Source organism: Balaenoptera physalus, assembly GCF_965194825.1.
Source record: "Balaenoptera physalus genome assembly, chromosome: 3".
Classification (NCBI taxonomy): domain Eukaryota; kingdom Metazoa; phylum Chordata; class Mammalia; order Artiodactyla; family Balaenopteridae; genus Balaenoptera; species Balaenoptera physalus.
The window spans coordinates 44,001,236-44,023,016 of record NC_138890.1 but is presented as its reverse complement, the minus strand read 5'-3'; the positions used below and the strand labels follow the sequence as shown (position 1 = coordinate 44,023,016).

At 34.2% G+C, this 21,781-nt stretch overlaps 2 protein-coding genes and 1 long non-coding RNA gene across 8 annotated transcripts in view; 1 reads left to right on the top strand and 2 right to left on the bottom strand.

The window, feature by feature from the left end:
- LOC309656971 overlaps window positions 1-21,781 on the top strand; it is a 222,452-nt gene that overhangs the window by 160,171 nt on the left and 40,500 nt on the right. The gene's annotated exons all lie outside the window — the stretch shown is intronic.
- Window positions 1-21,781, bottom strand: part of SOX30 (SRY-box transcription factor 30) — a 165,049-nt gene that overhangs the window by 138,423 nt on the left and 4,845 nt on the right. The gene's annotated exons all lie outside the window — the stretch shown is intronic.
- CLINT1 (clathrin interactor 1) overlaps window positions 1,512-21,781 on the bottom strand; it is a 66,370-nt gene continuing 46,100 nt past the window's right edge. For 2 of the 6 annotated variants that reach the window (XM_082453906.1, XM_082453908.1), the window contains exons 7-13: window positions 19,443-19,689; window positions 17,255-17,324; window positions 9,944-10,018; window positions 6,095-6,387; window positions 5,256-5,285; window positions 4,230-4,434; window positions 1,512-3,247 (exon numbers count right to left, since the gene is read on the bottom strand). In XM_082453906.1, the coding sequence (XP_082310032.1) occupies window positions 2,901-3,247; window positions 4,230-4,434; window positions 5,256-5,285; window positions 6,095-6,387; window positions 9,944-10,018; window positions 17,255-17,324; window positions 19,443-19,689 (1,267 nt within the window). In that variant the 3' untranslated portion in view covers window positions 1,512-2,900. The remainder of the gene's footprint in view (window positions 3,248-4,229; window positions 4,435-5,255; window positions 5,286-6,094; window positions 6,388-9,943; window positions 10,019-17,254; window positions 17,325-19,442; window positions 19,690-21,781) is intronic. The other 4 variants (XM_082453907.1, XM_082453910.1, XM_082453909.1 and 1 more) reach the window with 4 other exon arrangements.

Below are 21,781 nucleotides of genomic sequence, written 5' to 3'. Positions count from 1 at the left end.
TTAGAAAAAATGTATTAGGGCCCAGAAAAGATCAATTGATTTAAGGTGTCACACAGACAGTGAGGGGTTGAAATGGGATTAGATCTGTCTGCTTCCAAGTCCATGCTCTTTCCACAATGCAGTGTTGTCTCCCAGGAGAGCTGAAACACGAAGCCAGTTTATTTCAGAAATCTATTTACCGTAAGGTGTGTTCTGTGCTTAGGACAGTTAGCTTTATTTTACTGTTTCAAAAATATTTGAGAAGAAAAAAGTATTAACCCTTCCCTCCCAAATATTAACCCTTCCCCAATATAAGTAACTATAGGCCTCAACTTATTAGTGACTAGCTCCTAACCAACAGCATTATGGGTTTCAGGCAATTTATTTTAAACAAAAAAGTAGACATCCCAAGTACTGTACAAGAACACTGTTATCTATTTATGGTTCCTGAAGATCATATCAGAGAAGTAAAAAACATTTTAAGAGGGAAAAAAATGAATCTGGAATGGCAGGGGAGATTCACACATTATATGTAAATTGCAAGAACAGTAACTAATTCCCCTTCTCTCCCCAAAATAGTAGGCAAAATGAAAAACAGATACAACAGAGAAGCTATTGAAAAAGGAAAGAAGTACAGGATGGGCAAAAGGGAGCCCAACAGATTATTAAAGAAGAGTATTTTCTTGCCAGCTCCAAACTATTTTGGGGTATTCAGACCTTTCTTTAGGTATCACTTAATAACCCCTTTAGAGACAAGTCATTAAATTGAATGGAACCCCAATAAGGCAATTCTTGTTTTCCTCTTTCATGGGCTCTGAAACAAAAAATACTGGTAAGATAGCAGACTGTACGTTGAGGTACAGTAATAACTAAGGTAGGGGTTCCCTTCTGTCTTCAGAATACAACATTGGAAGAAGGCATAGTAGTAAAGAAAATGCTTTAGAAATAAATCAGTTTTATTAGAAAGAAATTTTAAACACGAAAGTTTAGAAACAAAATATTTATTTCCTTTAAGAATCATACATATTTGAAAAGGTGATGCCATACCTCTCAATTTAAAGAAAACATTCATTTAAGATTGCGGGTTTTAAATATCAGTGAAGATATTCTCCAAGCTGCCACCAGAGCCTGGCTTGATTGCTCTGAAGTAACAACACTTGAAAGCTCCTATTCTTTGAAACTAATTTAAACACATTGAATTGTTGAAAGATTAAAAACCACAGTCAGCTAATTACACTCTCTCTCATCTCTTATTCAGCAAATGAATCACTTTTCATTACCACTTAGCTGAAGTACATGAATTTCTGCCTAATTAGAAATGTTGTAGATGGAACATTAGCAAGAATGGAGCAGGTCAGGATATCTTTGCTGCTTCATTTTTAATTCCTAACAGCAGAGTCTGATAGGAAGGAATAGAGAAGTCATTAAATAATTTTAAATTATTTATAAAAATTACTTTGCCCAAATTATAATTATTTTTTCCCCAAACGGTCTCAAATGTCTAACATAATGAAAGAAAAAGCAGTTCAACATTGATTTTAATGAACATTTTAATGTTATGTATAACAGAACTATATTATGAATACAATGGAAACAAAGTTTTATCAATTTAATAAAAAAAAATTTCAACACAAAGTGGGGAGGTAATAATTTGATGCCTATATTATAGTATTTATTTTAAAAAATATTCCCAGCTTGAGGGTGAAACAATTTTGCATTCCAAACTCTAGAATCATGATTTTCATGTGACCTTAATGCAGAATTACAGCAGGAAAACAAAAACATTTTAATTAATTTCCTTTATTTGCCATTAAATCAATAAAATCTTTGACTGCTACAGGTCTCCTTTAATAATATATATATTTAACTCCTCTCTATTGGAACCATATTGCTAATGCCATATTATATACACTCAAAACCAAAACAATACTGTATAAAATCTAAAAGCCAACATTGTTGAGTTCTAACATTTATATTTAAGGTCTTAATGGATTTTTACCCTTTTCAATTTTTTGAAAAGACACCAAAAAAAAAATAAATATTTTTCTTTTTGACTGTTCCTGACTATTACATGGTGCCTACAGGGATAAACACAGAAGGAAGCCTTGCCAAGTTATCACTGCAAAGTGTAAATAATGACTGCTAAGAACAAATAAAAATACTGGAGGTTTTTTTTTCTCTTTTCTTTTAAAGGAAACCATAGAGCAGTCCTGAAAAAAATATTTTTCCGAGTTCTGCACAGGATAATTATAGCAGAAGAAATGGGAAAAATCCCATAGCTATCACCAATTGCTTAAAGAGGTTTTGTTACAATAAAAATTTGGATAGTATAATAGCAGTACTGCTGGAACATTAGCAAAAGTATATACATTCCAGTTACCTTTGATTTAGCCATAATCACATATGTATGCCTTTTTTGGACAAAAATATATATTTTTATAAAAAACTGATCATCCAACTTTAATGATTTCATATATGGACTCAAGAGTGGTAGTAAAAGGAACAGACCCAATTGTGACAAGGCGATTCAGGGACAGAAAAATCAAGTTCTTCAGGAAAAGAAAAGTATAAAATTAGAGATTCAAACAAACACATTTATTCAGCCCTATTCTAGTATTCCCACATATTATGATATTAAAATGGGCTCCTCAATTTATAAAGGCTTTCAGTGGTCTCACTACCCCATTTGTGGTCTTGTCTCACTGGGATAAATGATTCTGACTGCCTCATCTGAAGCTCCCTTGCTTGGCCATCTGAAATACTAGATATTTCGCTTTTATAAAACAACCTTTTTGGTTCTTAATGTAGATTTATTTTAATTAATTGATGAAAGAAAGGGGAGTTGACTAGCATTTTCCATCCCAACATCACCTATCTGCACCACTAAAAATCCTTCATTCAATCTGCTCCTTTACAATCTCTTATTTGCTAAAGTTGGCGAAATTTGCAAAGGCGTCTTGCTTGGGTTGCACAGTTCCAGAAGTCATGGCTAAGTTGGGCATGCCCATTCCCATTGTGCCTGTCAGGCCCATCCCAGCAGTTGACATCCCTATGTTCATGTTCATGCCCATCATGCTCTGGTTCATCATTGGACTATTTCCAAGAGGGGCCATTCCCATGGTGCCAGTCATCACACTGGGCATGCTCATAGGCATGGGTCCCCCCATCAGAGGGTTAGTTTGGGGCCGGACAGGAAGCATGTTCGATGGAGAACTGAGGTTTACAGCTCCGAAACTTTGGGTCATCACATTCATAGGCTGTTGCATATCTAACAGAAGAAAAGAGACAAAAGAACTTTATCACACTGAATTCTTAGATTCACAGAGCAGAAAAATAATACAATTTTCCTGACCATCAATAATTGTAAGCTCCAATAAAATTACTTTATAGTGATTTTTTATAAGAGAAGTCAATTAACTTGTATTGTTTACTCTTGAGAAATATTCAGTGGCTGTTAGCTCTGATTTCCCCAAGATGTAGCAACAGTAAGAGTGGGCTAGCGGAAAACATCAGGCACTTTAAAACCATTCCTATAAAATCTATTACTGAATCAGACCTAACAAGTTGTCAAGAGCTACTGTGTATCAAAAACCTTAAAAAGTTTATATCCTTTGACTCACTCTATTTTTAGAACATTATATTAAGGGAAAAAAATCACAAGTAAAAAGATTTATACAAAACCATGGAGTTATTTATAATAGGAAAAAGCTGGAAACAACTGAAATAACCAACAATAGAGGAACTGCACACTAATATGATGGATAACTATAAAGATCCAAAAATCATGCTTTCTTTCTTTAAGAATATTCAACAGAAAAAACAATAATGTTGAATATGAACTGCAAGAAACAAAATATAGACAGAATGATCTCAAGTATTAAAAATGTGGTTAGAAAAGATGGACTGTGAAGAAGTATGAATTAATGGTGATTATCCCTGGATTATGGAGTTCAGATGATTTTTGTTTCTTGACATATCTGCCTATATTAAAAATTTTTCTCAACAAATACTTTTATTTTAGTGATCAGGCTCCCAAAACTCACCACCATACAATAAATGTTACCATGTCAAGAGCAGAATACAAAGCAATTCAATGTGCCAGGAGGGATACCAGGTATTATGTGAAAAAAATCTTAAGTGAATACACAGTTGCTTTCAGTACAGTTTTATTTCATGGCTTGAAGTAGTCCCGGCATAAGGGCAAAGGATTACAAGTATACAAAGAAATGGGATGTCTTGCAGTAACTTACTCTGTTGCTGAATCATTGTATTGAGCGATGGCTGCTGGGGTTTGGAAGGCTGCATACCAGGTAGTAAGTTGTCTAGGCTGATGTTTACACTGGGGTCAGACCAAGTAGAGGGCAGGGTTTTGCTGACTGACTTCTGGACCATATCTGTATTCTGATTATAGAGAGGATTAGGCTTCTGCAGCACTGTGCTAACATTTTGCAAAGGCTGGAAAATAGAAAAATGCTCTAAAAATTAAGCATCTGCTCTATAAAGATTACCAGATGGCAATTTAATCATAGTAACTCCAAATATATACTAGACTTTGTAATAAACTCTTGAAACCAATAAGAACCACAAATGTTCTACATTAAGGTCTTCAATATCCTGAATCACCAGGTTCCCATAATATTTCTCTGAAGTCCAAATCATGTTTGGGGTGGGGAAAAAACTAACATATTTACACTAACATTTATCCTCCCATCACCCCAAGTCTAGAAGCCACAATCCTGGGGCAACTATTAACTTCGGGTTAGTACAACTTTAAGCAAATATACAAGTGGAAATTTATTCTTACAAAATGGAATTCGGGGTATGATTTCTCATGTTAAAAAAACAAACCCATCAAAACAGCAAATTATATTCCACATAACCTGACCGACATATCCCTGCTCCACGTATATTTCTATTGCCTAAAGCGAGCAACACTAGTGGCATCTGATACAGTACGGACCAATACAGAAGAAAGGAGAAATTCAGGAAAAAGCAGCAGAGGTGCCTGGTAGTTACTACCAGAATAACTGTAACAAGGACAGAAAAAGGGAAATAAATACGAATAGGAGGAATAATTAAAAATGGACCAATGCAAAGACTCACAACACAGTTGCAATTAAGATTGCAAATTAGTAGATTGGCTTTATGCTTAGACCATATGAAAGAAACAGAGTAAACTAGCTTGAGCTTGTTCAGTTCAATTTAATGGTACTGGTATGGCTTTCAGGTCCTTTTTCTTAATGTTAGGTCTAATATCTGTTATACAGATCAGTCACCTTTCTGCTTCTTTCTTCTCTTCCTTCATCCTAACACCCAAAATAGGAGAATCTACATATTAAAATGAATAATTAGCATCATAAACAAATATTCCAAATAGCCTGAGTCAAAAATAGCAAGTTCCTGGTACAACTCAGACACATATATTCTGCACTTGTTTGAAGTCTAAGCTAGTATTAGGTAATTTAGATTTAATTTTAAAAAGTGAATTTAAAAGTTCCTGTTTAGTTATTTTCCTTTATGAAAATAAGAGTTGAAAGAAGAGTCTATATAAACATCATATAATGTAGAGCAGGTCCAGAATAGGGAAGAACATTCATTATTTTAGAGAATAATTTTCTATATTAGCAATATATCTCTATTCCTTCTTCTTCTCTTTTTTTTAATATCTTTAATTTTTTATTTTTAGGCCGTGCTGCACACGGCACACGGGATCTTGGTTCCCCAACCAGGGATCGAACCCACACGCCCTGCAGTGGAAACGCAGAGTCTTAACCACTGGGCCATCAGGGAACTCCTCTATTCCTTCTTCTTAAAAACAATTTTTTAAACTATTAAATTCCAATTTGTTTATTAGTTCAATAAATTTTCAACAAATGCCTCCTCTGTGCAAGGCATCACACTTGGCTTTGCATGGACAGCAAGATGAGTGAGAAGGCCTTGCCCTGGAGAACCCAAATGACTATTCCAGGGGAAAGGACACAAGGTAAACGCAATGTACAAAAGTAATCTATGTATCACTTGCTTATTTTTCTGTTTTATGCTAATCTGCCATTAGATTAGTTAGAGCATCTCAAAGATTATGAATCACAATTTCCAAGGGAGGCAGACAACTTACCTGTGATCTTGACATGGGCAAACCCAGCCCTACAGTATTAGTGCTCATCACAGAGAAATTCATACTCTGGGAAGATGTCATTGTTGCCTGCGATGAGCCCATAAGATCAAACAGGTCTGAAGAATTTGAGGCAGCTGGAGGTGGGCCTAAAGCTGGTTGTGAGCTACTGACAAGCTCTACAGCTGGCTGTGAGGCACTGCTGAAGAGCTCACCACTGGCAGCAACAGGGCCTGATGGGGCTTGGTTGAAGGCACTCCAGTCACCAAAGTCTCCATTCCCACTTGCTGCTGTTACTGAGAAAGAAAGAAGGGTAAGAAAGTTTCTGAAATGCACAGAACACATATGACAATCTACCAACTGAAACAAATTAGAGCTTATCTGTGTCCATCCAGATTAACATCTGCAGGTACCATCTCCATCTGGACATTATTCCTTCTCATGAATATTCCACGAGTGTTAACAAGGTGGCAAAGAAAAAAATAAAACTTCCACATATAAAGTAAAATCCATCTCTTGGCATTGGCAGGTCTGAGGTGACACAAAGAAATTGCAGAAACTAAAACTTTCCTTCAACCTAAGTTTGCATATCAAATATGTTTCTAGCTAAACAAATATGAACTAGCCTGAGATCCCCAAAAAACAAGAAAAAAACTCTAAACTGGTTAAACTCTTTGCTGGGAGATCCAGAATCCTCATGCAAGGAGTAACTCAGTAAAATCAGACAGTTCAACTCATTTTGTTCATTCATTATTTGGAAAAGTTCAAAGAGAAATCCAACTATGATTTATACCATCTCATGTAAATAAAACCCCAAATTCATTAAAAAGAAAAACCCAAAAACTCAATAAAATTAAGACTAGGATTAGTAAATTTCTGTAAGAAGTTCTCACCCATTTGGCCATGCTTCCGCTGACAACACAAAGGCTACAGAGAGCCATGATATGTAACCTTAGTACATTGTTTACTTCAAATGGGACTGTTCAATCTATTTAAGTAAAAAGCGGGGTATAGTCTTAAGAGGGGAACTCATGCTAATATTTAAAAAAAGAAACAAAACTATCACTATGCTTCAAAGTATAATTATGACAAGTTTAAGATTTAATGCATAAAAAAGATTTAATGCATTTAATAATATAAAAATTAATAGGTTAATTAATAGACTGAAATATTTAAGAGAACGGATTTTGTATTTTACTGGCTGTGTGACCTTGCTTAACCTTCTCTGTGCCTTTTTATTTTTATTTTATTTAAAGAAGAGCTTTTATTTATTTATGTGGCCATGCCGTGAGGCATGTGGGATCTTACTTCCCCAACCAGGTACCGAACCCATCCCCTGCAGTGGAAGCACGGAGTCTTACCCACTGGACTGCCAGAGAAGTCCCCTGTGCCATACTTTTTAAAAAATCTAAGTTGCGAAGATTGAATAACTTAATATATAGTAAGTGCCATTTGAGGTTTATTGTTACTTTGGATTAATTGTGAAAAGACAGAGGAGAGGCAAAGCATCACACTTTCTTTCCTTTAGGTATGCCATATAAAAGTATAAGTCAAGCTTCTATAAATTCTGCATACATAATACTAGCTATTGGGAACACAATAAATATACAGGCAAGTGATACTTGAAAAAAAATTTTTTTAACTAGGCTATACTAAGTAAACAAACCTTGCTTTAAGAAAAGGACAAACAGATAAATATGAATTAATGGAAGTTGAAAAAAGCAAAGGTGAAGAAAGAGCTACATATAAACTGTCATCTGAAAGCCAAGAGTATGTAGTTCCAAGTTAATTAACACCATTTCTTTGCACTACATGTTCACTTACAACTTGGAAATACATTTTGTCTAGCCTAAAAGGTAACCAACCACTGTGATGCTGTGTCTCATTATGCTAAATATCAAGAGAACAATAACATTAAATCTTTAAAATTATATCTTCTATTACCATTTTGTAATGTAAGCAACCTTAAAAGAGAAAATAATTCACTTAGAAACCCCAAGTTCTACCAACAATTTAATATAAGAACTGGGCTGATATTCACTACTTCCGGGTTTTGCTAAAACATGTCTTTGATCTTCTTTACAAAAAAGATTGAATTAAGAGTTTTACAATTAGTTCTATGTATTAAACAATTTAAACTAATTTAAGGAAGACTGCTGGATAAAGGTAAACTTTATGCTGATTTTCTATCTGCTTGATCTAGAAAACAGAATAAGAATGGAAACTGGGGCAATATGTGTTGCCCCATCTGAAAACTTTATCTGAGATGATTAATCATGGGAGGAAGAGATTTCTAGTGAGGCATATATTGTTCAGCAATCATTAATCATTGTTGCAACAGTTTCAGCCCCTTGCGTAATGGTGATCAGGTTCTGTTAATCACATAAGATGAAGAGATGTATCACTTAGCACCATTAACATATTTGAATTATTTGCATAGTAGGCAACTTCATATACATAAAAACTTTGAGAATTACACAGGCAGTCTGTAAAATTAGGGCAATGTTTATTTTCCACTTTGATTTGCCTAAAGCAAGGTATTAACCCTTACAAGGCATAACCACATTTCTAAAATGAAGCAGTTCATTACTCCACAATCCTGGTTTCTGGGAAGTACTTGGAATTTACACAAGCGGTCCAAATAACCCAAATCACATTAAAACCTATGCGTCACTAACCTAAACTAGACAGTACTAAATATAAATTTTAATCCAATTAATGGGGATAGATAACTCTACTTGAAATGAATAATAAAACTAATTCAGTTAAATATTTCCTCCTTGCCTCACCTCATGTTTATGATTTTTATAGCTAAATTTTTTATATTATCTCTCAAACTTCAGACTGACCAGATTTTATGGAAAAAAACATTAGAACCAACCCCTTTACAACCTAAAAGACACTTAATAATGAACTCAGACCCTATTCTACACGTCTCTACAGACGTTACTCTATCCTTATAAAGAACCAAGACAAGTAGCATTATTCCCAATTTTAGAAAGGTGGAGGCTGAGGCTTTCATAAAGTTAAATAGCTACCAAAGTATATGGCAGAGGTAGTAAGATAAAAATATTAATAATAAGTGGGAACAATACAAGCCCTTCACCTCAATCCATTATGTTTAAGCCTATATTCTGCTTGGATGTTAGCTTTTTTTTTGCCATTTTAAAAAAAGTGAGGGTGTAACTGACACATAACATTATATTAGTTTCAGGTGGACAACATAATGATTTGATCTTTACAAATATTGTGAAATGATCACAACAAATCTAGAGTATTTTAAAATTTCTAATTTAACATGGAATGAGGAAGGTTTTTTTTGGCTGAGGTTCAACTGCTCACATTTAAGGATAGGCCAAAATGAAGTTCAGTTATTTTTCATAGAAATTCTCTTAAGATATCTAAATTATAAAGACATGAATTTTGGTAAGATGGTCTGCCCAACTCCAATGTCCCCGAATTTCATTCAAGAAAATCATATAAGCTAAACATAAACCATAATATTCTTGCTGCTAAAATGAGATTTATACTTATTCACACTCCCTACCCACCTACTCCCCGCACACACCCCCCCCCAAAAAAAATAAAACAAGAGTCACTTATGAGTGAGGGCAATTTTATTTAGGTGTACCTGAGTAGTCTGCAACCAGATTAATTCGTCTGGCACATTTAGAATACTGGCCCAATAAAGTACCTTTGTGAATAAATTCTTTGGGAATTGGGAATTATAAACACTGCTACAAGTAGAAAATGGCCAAAAGAAGCAGATGGGGGTGGGGTGGTGAAGAGTTGTTTTGTTTTGGTAACATTTCTACTGCCCCTAGATTTCTGGCCAATCAAATCATATCGTACCTTGGGAAGGGAAATTGCTTGATGCAGCGGCTGAGCCAAAGTCAGCAAAGCCTCCAAATAAATCAGCTGATCCTCCTAGAAATTAAGTATGAGGAAAAAAACTGTCAGAACCACAGCACAATTGATAGCACTTTTAGGAAGCCATTTTAGCACTGCACTCAAAAAATACCCAATACTAGAGCCCCAAGACCCATCATAACAGCTAGTTAGTTGATCCAGCTTTTCACGTCACCATGTTCCCTTTAAGCTACCACAGGACAGACTCTCTTACAGTATCCCTCAGTTCTATAACTAGTAATATGATAGATACTACAACTGTGGTTACAGTCACCCCTTACTTACATTTCACGAACATAACGTAGGCATGCAGTTTATCTGGCCAATTATGCTCTTTATAAGAATCTTCAATGGATGCTAAAACCTGGGTAAAATGTTGCTGGGTAATCAAATCATCACCCTACAGATTACTTACAAATAAAAAGGGATTAAGCTACTTTTACAGTGCAGAAATCAGATGGATACCACCTTAAACAAGTGCTCAAACTTAATGTCACTAATAATCGGACAAAATAGCACTCATGGGTCTTCTAATATAAAGGGACTAAAAAAGAGATCATCACTCAAATTCTTCCCAAAAATATTTAACCTGACTCCAATCATGAAGAATGAATCAGACAAATACAAACTGAGGGACATTCTGCAAAACAGCTCTCAAGACTCTTCAGAAAATGTCATCATAAAAGACAAAGACTGGGACCACTCCAGATTAAAGAAGCCTAAAGAAACATGACAAGTAAATGAAATGGGTGATCCCTGACTGGACTCTGGATATTTAAGTAAGTGCTATACTGAAATGATGTAATTGAGACACTAGGGAAATGTGAATATGGTCTATTATACAACAATACTGTTTTAATGTTAAATTCCCCAAGTATGATAATTATATTATGATTGTGAAGGAGAATGTCCTTGTTGTAAGGAGATATATGCTGAAGTATTTTAGGGGCAAAATGTCATGATGTTTGCAATTCTCTCTCAAATGGTGCACAATAAATAAACAAAACCAAACAAGAACTAGAGAGAGACAAAGAAAATGTGACAAATTTTCTGCAGTTTGACTTTTTTTTAAATAAAAGGGGAAAAAAAAACCCCCAAAACCCTTTAAGTTGATCTGCATAGAAATCAGTTTTAATAGCTATAGGAAGAAAAATGAATGCAATGATTTAGGTGGACTATTTTTTCCTATTGTTTACTTGCAAATATTTGCAAAATACTTGCATTTTTAATCCTTGAAAAAAAACCCAGTAGCTTTTTGCCACTTCCAGACTGGTGTTTTTAAAGGGGTGAGATTCAAATCATAAGGCTGCAGATCAATCTGCACGCATAACATCACATTCTCATACAAATTTTCATCTGTAAACACTAAATAGGTAAGAATATTTACTTTTATGTATAATTTGAACAGTAACATTATGTTAAGTTTTATATTCCACTTCTCCTCAATTCAGTTATCAATGAAACAGCAATAGTCAAAGGATCTAAAACCTTAAATAGTTGTCCTTATTTTTGTCCTTAAAGATTTCACCTCTTAAGAGTCACAACCTTAGAAATTTAGAGCGGCAGTTCAATTATAGTGCTTTTAGTGTTATGTGAACATTATATAGGTTACATCACAGCTGCTTAGCCTGCAGTGCTTAGAAACTAGCCAGGTGGGACTGGAACATCTGGGCTGCACTCAAATACCACCAGGGACAGCTTCCAACATCTGGTGCCATTTCTGAATTGTCTTATCGCTGCAAGACATTCTGTCCCATCTGCTACACTCAACTGGGTTAATTAAACTAGAACCATCTCCCCTTCTTAATAAATAGCCAGCAGTAATAAAAGGAACAAATCAGTTTCTGACACAGGTGAACTTGGTATTTCTTTTTAACGCACATTTACTGTAGTCAACTATCAGCAGGCCTAACAAATTCCTTATTCCTTCACCTCATTACAGATGCACATATTCACATATATACTCACTCACCGTGAACTAACTTCCACCAAGGCCAAGGTTCTCTACTCCTAGCAACAACTACAGCTCATATGTCTGCTTTTGCTTTATCCAAAGGAAAATATCACAGTGATTTTTCTCTTCTTTAAAGGTACATATGTCATAATAAATGTGACGATAGGTACAAAAGATCAATGAGCTATATTTTTAAACTATATAAACAAGCACACATATATTAATAAAATCTAGCAGGGAAATCAATGGTGTGAACAGTTGCTGCTTAATATTCATAAGTGTGTCTTCTGTAATACTCCTTCATGTTAAAAATATTGATCAAAGAATACTGTTAGGTAACAGAATGATAGTTAATCTTTTATTATAACATTCAGGGATTTGAAAATAGGAGATTATTTTCATTTTCTTCATCCAAGCAGTGAATAAACATCAATATGTAATTTATTATGCCAAATAAGTTCGGAATTTTCAAATCTTATCCAGTCTGGGCTACAAAGAAAATTCATGCTGTGGAGTATACCACTGAATACTGTGAATCACATCTTCAAACTGGGTGACATATTTTATTTTTGTCATATCCTGAATTTAATATTTCAAATAATTATCTATTTAGTTATTCTATTGCTCTACCTTCTAACACCTAAGCTAAAATTATACTATGTTCATAACTTGTCTATAGCAAATATTATTATTCTCTCCATCCACACTACAGGGAGTTTAATTTCAAACATGACTAATTTAAGAACACTGGAGGTAAAAGAGTGGAAACACACACATTAAGTATTTTACAAATAGAAGCCACCTTTCCTTGAAAAGGATTTAACTTTTCTCCATCTTCTGAAGTGCCACAGATTATACTTCTATTGTGTTTTCCATAATGTGATCCTCAACTTTGGAAACTGTCTCAGAAATTAAAAATCTCTTATTTCATTTAGGAAAAGCTTCTCCCTCCTAGGAGGGACTATCCATATCTATATGCATGATGTTATGCATACCAATGCCTTAAACTTAACAGACATTTTCTATACTTAAGCATTTTTCCCAGATAACGTCTATCTAAGGGAATTTAAATAAGAGTCTACCAAAAATTGCTGCATGTGGAAGACTGCTAAATTTCACAATAAGAGCTATCCTTCAAGATTCCCACATGAGAGGTGTCATTATAAATGAACCATTTCCATCTGCCTTTTCAGGGAAGCAAGGAGGTTATTTACAATCACCAGCTGGGAACATGTATTTTCCAAAGCAACACTGTGAACAGGAAAAATATAGCTGAACTAGACAGTGCTTTAACTATAAATGGAAATTTTCTTTAACGAAGAATTTAATCTAGATTACACTATGAAAACTTTTGCATGAGGAATTCTAATAAATACAAAATTAAAAGAAATGACAAAATGCAAAAAATTGTAAATATATGATGAAAAACTAATATAAATAAGTTTTTTAAAAAATCGATAAGGATAAACAACCCCAATTTAAAAAAAAAGGACAAAGGACATGAATAGACAAGTTACAACTAGCAATATAAAAGCATGAAAAGTTTCAAAGTCAGTCATCGAACACATGCAAAATAGAATGAAATATTATTTTCTCCTTACCAAAATGGAAGATTTTGAAAGATGCTACTTCACTACTTTATAACAGAGAGAAGTTTGGAAACAAATCAAAACCTAATGTCCAAAAAATAAGAGGCTGACTGGTCCAGTAACTTACAGCATATTTACACAATGTTAAGATTATAAAGCAATTAAAAGGTCTGTAAAATACCAACTATAATAAGGAAATGGTCATGAGATTTTAGATGAAAAAGAGTTTACAAAAAAATATAATAACAATAAAATCTTTATCTAGAAGCCTGAAAAAGATTTTCAACATAATAAATGCTTAATTTACAATGCTTGGTGTCAGTTTATTTATCTTTTGTAAAAATAAAATACAGTGTGTGAGTTGTGGAAAAAATAAATAAATAAATGCTTAAATATATTGACTGATTATATAGAAAATGTTTAAAGAAAGACTATTCACCAAAATTATTAATAGTTAACTTTACGCACCTAAGTTACAGTGAAGTACTTTTTTTCCATAAAATTTCTAAAATGAGCACGCACTACTTTTAATGAGTTAAAACAGAATATGGTAAAACATTTTATTCTTAGTAAACTTAGGTTAAACTAGAGACAACGCCCATGAAAATTCTAATAGATAGGTTGGGTTGTAATAACCAGTAACTTGGCTATAACAAGGTGGTTCACATCCATGTAAATATCCTCAACTAACTTTAGTGATAACGGAGTACAGGGCAACAGGTTCAAATGTAAACGTAATGAACATTTTGGATTTGATACACGTTAATCTTAAAAAATATTTTTTAACAACCAAAAAATCAAAAGATATTGCAAGCCTTGTAAAGTCTTTATATTTTCTCTTCAACCTCATTCATTGTACTAGAAACAACTTATGTAGTAGTATGTTAATCAAGACCTAAATTCCTTAATTACAAAAGGGACAAAGGAGACAACGAAAACTTTGAAGACGAGATATACTAAAAATGAAATGGAATGGTTCTTGGCATTATATTTGTAACTGGCTTATTTTCTAAATACATTATTATTCATTTAAAAAATGTTTACTTAGAAACATACTATATATAAATGTCACCAAAGTATCATTTGAGTACAGATTTTAAAAGAACATCACCAGAGTGGGACATTTATCATCACAGTCTCAAGAAAATCTTGATGAATGGGTTTCACATGTGTATTTTTAAACTTGGTTGATATTCCACTATGATTTTACCACATATACTTCTGAAGATGCTAACAAAAAGGATGAAATAACACATAAAAAAAGAAAATCTGAGCACTTTCTCCAAGGAGACATTTATCTGGTGAACGGTACAGAAGCTGTATCTGCTTAGGTTTACAGTTCATGTCCATATTACTTGCATGACAGCAGTATTATAAATATAGGCACATATGGTAAATGACACCCAAATGGCATACCAAATAGCAATGCTAATATGGTAGATTCTTAGACTTTCTTACATGTAGGTGCTAAAGATTTAACATCCAATTTTTTTCTCCACTGCTGAATTCAATTTAAAATATATTATTACTAAAATATTTAAATAGAAATTCATGGTAATGAAATTCATCTTACTGATTGGAGGGGGTTCTACACAAACTGGTTAAACAAACTGTTTCAAATAGGAGAGAACTTTAAAAAATAATTATGGGGACTTCCCTGCTGGCGCAGTGGTTGAGAATTCTCCTGCCGATGCAGGGGACCACAGGTTCGAGCCCTGGTCCGGGAGGATCCCACATGCCGCGGAGCAACTAAGCCCATGCGCCACAACTACTGAGCCTGCACTCTAGAGCCCACGTGCCACAACTACTGAGCCCGCATGTCTAGAGCCCGTGTGCTCCGCAACAAGAGAAGCCACCGCAACGAGAAGCCCGCACACCTCAACAAAGAGCAGGCCCCGCTCGCGGCAACAAGAGAAAGCCCGCGCGCAGCAACGAAGACCCAACGCAGCCACAAAAAAAAAAAAAAAAAAAAAAATTATTTAAAAAAAAGAGTGACCGTAATAATAAACAGTGAACAATTTAAAAAAAAAAATTATAATGTCAACCCACTTTCAGTTGGTTTTTAGAAAATATCAAGATAAAAAAATTAAGGCAAGAAATATTCCAGATTTCATTCAGACTTTGTCTCAATTACTGTATTAATATTAATTGCTACTTCTATTTAATTAGCCAATCTACTGCTTGCACTGGAGAAGAAAAACCACTCAAAGGTTTCTTGCCAAGCAAAGGAAGCATGCTGGTATTTAATAATTCTCTCTGTTCAAAGCAATCTTGCTAACACCAAGGAAAAAAGTTAGATTCACTCATCTGACCTTCCTAGTTAATTCTTCTCTGATTGCTCCATTAAAAATTTTCACAGATGCATGAAAGGGGCTCTTTAATATTTCATACCAGGAAATCCAAAATAGTTGATATTCTGTGACACTAAGTCTGTATTATATGACTACATGCTAACTACCAGTTAATACTACTATTAAAATCTTCAACATACAAAAAGACAGCACATAAATTGTTAAACAACTAATGTAGTTGTTTGCAAACTTGGGCATGACAGTTCAATAGAGTTTAAGGAATAATTTTACGAACAGTTACATTTACAGAAAAAAGGGAGTGGGAATTGAAGAATCTCAGAAATTGGATTGAACCAGACACCCTAGTAAGTTCACACCTAGTCTAAGAATTAATTTTATGTTAGTAGGCAAGGAGAGGGAGAAAATAATAGACTTTAAATTAATCATATGTACTAAACTATCAGTGAGAAGTAATTTTCATCATAAATACTAATGTAAATTTTAAAACAATTCAGTTTTGAAAAATTATTACACAACTAGAAACAACAGATTTACTTTGACATTATTTCTATGCCAATCTCGTCAGTTACGTTTTAATGTGAAATGAACTTTAAACATAAGTTTTATTTCTTAAGCTGTTTTGACTTGCAGTACAGTTTATTACGACTCCATAATCATCAAATGCAACCTAAAATAATCAATTTTCTTGAAAACAATTTATAGGGAATTACTCAAAAAAAAATCTAGCACGTATTGGACATCAAACTGAAGAAATCGTTAATCTTCTCTGTGAGAAAATCTTGGTGAATGGACTATGCTTTTGCTCCAGCCCTCTTTAAAATATGTCACACTTTCACAGAATGCCCCTTTCCTCCAAAGCACTCTGTATGTTTGTAACTAGGTAACTATTTGTGACTCTTTGATTAATGATTACTTCCTCCACTTGACCTTCCCATGAGGGCAAGAACTGTTTTACTAAGCATTATACCGCAAGCACCCAGGCCAGTGTCTGGTTCGATAAATGTTTAGTGAATAAATGAATGAAAAGTTTAAATGAACTCTAGGCGTGGGTAGTTTGACAGCCAGAATTAAGATTTATGGAAAGACAGTGAAATGGGCAGAGCAGTACATTTCACTTACAGAAAAAGCAAAGCGACCCCAAATACTCAGTGCTAAAGAAATTGAGAGAGATCACTGAATTATCAGTCAAATATTTAAGTGCTCACCTTCCTTATTTTAGGCAATTAAACACTTCCTCCCAAATAATGCTCAAAGTGAATTAATTTCACATTAAAAATAAATCTAATGCAAAAAAAATTTTTTTTAAATTTTCATTCCATCTTTTATTTGCCATTAAAAAAAATTACTCTGAAACCAAGAATACTATTGACAAAAAGAAAAAGCCAATGTGGAAGCTTACCTGTTGATTGGCTGGTGCCATCAAACAGATCAACAAGGTCACCAGATGACTTGCTGCTAGGCACTGAAGTCTGAAAACACACACAGAACTAATAAGCTTAGAAAACATATTTCTACTATTTTTTTTTTAAATCTGCTCTACTTATCTGCAATTCCCAACTGAGACACAAATACCTGTAATTATCTTAATAAAGGTAGATTTCCTTTTCTGAAAAAAGAGAAGTGACCTTGAATCCTTATGGAGAGATAGTATTTTTAAAGTATTCGATTCCTAGCATTGTAAAAGTCCCTAACATCCACACTCCTCTTTTCCCTAACTCACTTCTTTTCGGAGATCAGACAAGATTAGGCATGTCCACTGTTCCTGGGTTACTTTCTCATTTCTTACTGCATTTCACTCTGAGAAAACACACCTTCCAGATCCCACTCAAATCTTAACACAGAATCACTTGAGAAGCATTAAAGAAATATATATGCCCAGCTCCATCACAACATACTGAATCATAATTGCCCAGGTTGGGATCTTGGTCTGTACAGTCTTACAAAGCTCCTTTAGTAATCCCAATGCATAAGAAGGTCTGAGATCTACTGGATTGGAGGCCAACATCCTATCTAGCTCTAAAATTTTATGATTCTGTGAACTTTAGCAACACTGTTTGTATACCATACAGGTCAGTATAATTCCATGTTGGTCTGATATACCTTGACATCTGTTTTATATTTAGTTCCCAAACTGTGGGGCTGGAGTTGTTATATGATTTTTCTCTTATACATAGTTCTAAGCACCCTAATGCATAGGTCCTGTATGTTCAACACATACATGTTAAATTAGAACAGAAGTGCTAGGCAATAGGAAAACACTGTAAATTCCTAGGCATGTTAATTTGAGCTTTGAAGATTAAAACACTATATACTGTGGTTCAAAAAGGCCTTGAGGTTGAAAGAGATCTGAAGCAGCTGAGTAACTTGCCGAGAACTTCACAGAGTTCTATGCATTTTTTTGGTAATAAAAACAAAGTCAAAAAGCTTACACTATAAATTTAAAATATTTATGGCAGTGACATACATTCAGGCTGTACTACAAATTGATATTTAAAATCCTTTTAAGATATAAAAGTCTCAGTTTACTGTTAAAAAGAATTATACAGGTTGGATGACTTTCCCCATGCAACCATAAATGAACTCTCCATATAACAGCCATCATGTATTATTTGGGTTTTAATTATGACTATGTACCAGATCTTAAGACAGTCATCAGTAAGCTAACTGTATCCACAGCAGGAGAAAACTAAGACCACAAGGAAATAACACATCCATTTCCCCTTTTTAACTACAACTAGTTGAGTTATAATTTTGAGGTTTTTGTCACAACTAAAAAGAGCACAATATGGGTGAAATTATACACCAGAAGATATGTGGGAAAACTTGACACAGTTCTTGACACTAAGTAGGACTAGCTTTATTTTTAGAGTCACCTGCAATTTGCAAGATACATTAGAAGACTATTTTCCCTAGCTTTCAGCTACATTTGATGCAAAGATACAAGCTGGGTGAATACTAGTGGGGGGAGAGTAACAGAACAACTATTGAGGCTTTCGGGGCAAACCTCCTCCCTCTTAGGCAGATTTCTGTCCAAAAGACTAGCTTGCAGCCAGGTATCTGGCAGGTGGATTTCATTTCTGTGGTGAATAAAAAGTGAAGACAGTACAAGAATTAGTGCTGCTACTGATCAATACTGACCACAGGGCAAATAAACCTCCTTTTCACAGGAACGATCTCTGTATTAAACAAGACCAGTTCCGCTATATAACTACTTGTCATATATACAAGTGGTCATTTGTTACAACTTCCAAACACTACCATGTTTTCCTTAGTGAATCTCACACTTGGTACCAGTGGTGGTGTCTAGAAGGAAACAGATGCACTACGTTCTGATTCACAACCTTTCCCAAATGAACCAAGAGTGTTATTACTATTTTCATAGAAAGTGCATAGATAATCATTCAGCAATTGGACAGGTTTCTTCCTCCAAAGAGATTTCTTATTATTAATGACTGAGTAATACATGCCAGATGATCTAATAATTAATATGATTACCTAGAAATGCCTGAGCCTACTAATGCAGTAATTCTAAAAGTAATTTATAAGAATAAAACTGTGTACAATGTGTAAACTCGTGCCATTCCCACCTTAACTGAAGACTGAGGTGTGTGAGCTGAAGCATTCTGATCTGGACTTGCTTTGTCCCCCGTGTAGTGTGCTGCTGCTCCAAGATCAATGGTTTTGGAAGGATTTGCTGTGCGCTTGTGTCTTGTGGTGGTGGTCTCTGTGGCCTGTGTGATATGGATATGTTTTGTCGTCACAGTCTCCTCTTCATCTTTGAATTCACCTTTGGGAGATCTGCCTCTTCTTGCTTTCTTTTCCTCGTCACTGTCACTAAAAGATATTAAAAATGAAGGAAAATAATAAGACTAGGGATTACTTTAAAATGGAGCCCTCAGTGATTTGAGCTAAAGAATTTCAAATGCAGTAACTCCAAATTCCATACTTTGACTATTTGACAGGGATCAAGAGAATGTTATCTAAGCTACCTGAATAATCATATGTATGCACTGGGGAGCAGAAGTGGGAACCCATCAAATTCCCCAGGTAAGTCTAAAATACTGCTACAAAAAAGTATTTACATAAATGTGTACAAATAAAAAAGCCTGAAATAATTCAAGTGCTTATTTATTATAGATTTAAAGCTTAATTAAAAAATAAAATAGCAGGGTTATTATCATATCAGAATCAACTGATTAGAGCCTAGGAGCTCAAATAGCTGCATTTGATAACCATTTTCTTGAAATGGACGGTGTGCAACAACTACAGTTCCATTTATATAACAAGATTCTGTCACTGACTCTCATATACTAATGCAAATATATAATAAAATACTATAATTTCAATGGATATCTTTTAAATATTATCCTATCTGCATTCAAATGATTAAACTCTCATCTGTAAATGCAGAAAAATGAGGTAACACACTTTACAAGAACTGTGCTCTATTTTACTATATAGAATCACGAGATCAAACTTTTACAAAACTAAGAAAATTGCTTTACAGAAAATTTAAATATATTTAAAATATTTTAGAAGAATTCCTTTTCAGGCACATTCAAAGATTTTTTCTTCTTCTTAACATGCAAAAGGAAAAAAATACAGAATGAGTAAAAGAGCTGCGTTTTTCATATGCCCCAAATTAAAAATGTCAGCACCAGTGTGCTCTCCAGTAATGACGCATTGGGGTTTTTTCTGGTGCAAGTAGGACAGAGAGAGAAATTGCCTGAAATACGTTCCATTACTTACTATGTCTTAATTTCAGAGTAGGTGGTTTAAATTATAAATATTCTGAAGTAAAATACTTAAAATTCTCCTTAAAACTATGACTATTATTACTGATGCAATTTAACTCGGACTAATCTAAAGCAATTTCTACTTAAATATAAATCAATTTGGAACCTGTACAAATCAAGAATCAAGAAGAATGGCTTCCCACACTGAGCAAAGGGGTTAAATGTATTTTTATCTATAAACATTTTAGGGAATCTACAAGTTCTGATCAAATGTTCAAAACCCCTTTGTCACTTACTAATTTCTCAGCAACAAATGACCTAAAAATTCCCACCATCAGTCCTATATCTGAGACTGAAATTTCTTACCTTTCTGATGTCCAATTTGATTACAGTGCAAGATAATTTCTTTACAAGGTGAGAATGTAAACTTGACTAGCACACAATGAAATGAAAGCTTCATATATGATCAGTGTTCAAGAATTCCTGAATCTAATAATGAGCTAATAAGTCTAAAATTCTGATAACATGCCAGATAGGTCCCATGCAACTTTGTCTAAAAATCTATTCTTCTCTCACTAATACTCCAAGATGTTAAGTCCCTGGTTTGCTCTTTAGTTACTAAAACAAATAACATACACTACATTTTCACTCTTTTAAACCTGAATATATAAAAGATTTAGGAACTCTAGCACACCCTGTCTTAGAGGCAAATGTAGAAAAGAAAAAATCAAGGGAGAAACAGAAAAAAAAAAAAAAGAATAGGAAGACAAAGCAAGGAAAGAAAAATTGAGGGTGGAGGGCAAAGAAGAGAAAGTAACAAAACAAGAAGGTACATAGTTAGATTTCTAACCAGCCTACCTACCTGATTCCCATACTTCTTCAGGAAATAGCAACAGAATATGTGGCCACTATGTTTTAAGTCAAACCAAAAGTGTGAACACAAAGGCCACAAGAACATTAAAGAGGGAAAAACGGCACAGAGTGTTTGAGGTAGGCATCGTTTTCCAAAGTTTAGTTATTTATTATTGCCATACGCATACACTTTCAGTATAAAAGAGCTAGAAATATAGTTGTAAAATATATTCAAAGTATTAAAAATAAATTCTGGTTCTTCAAAGATCATATTCCAGAAACAGACAGGAATTCCACAGATTTAATAAATATGGAAACATACTGAGAAGACACTAAAA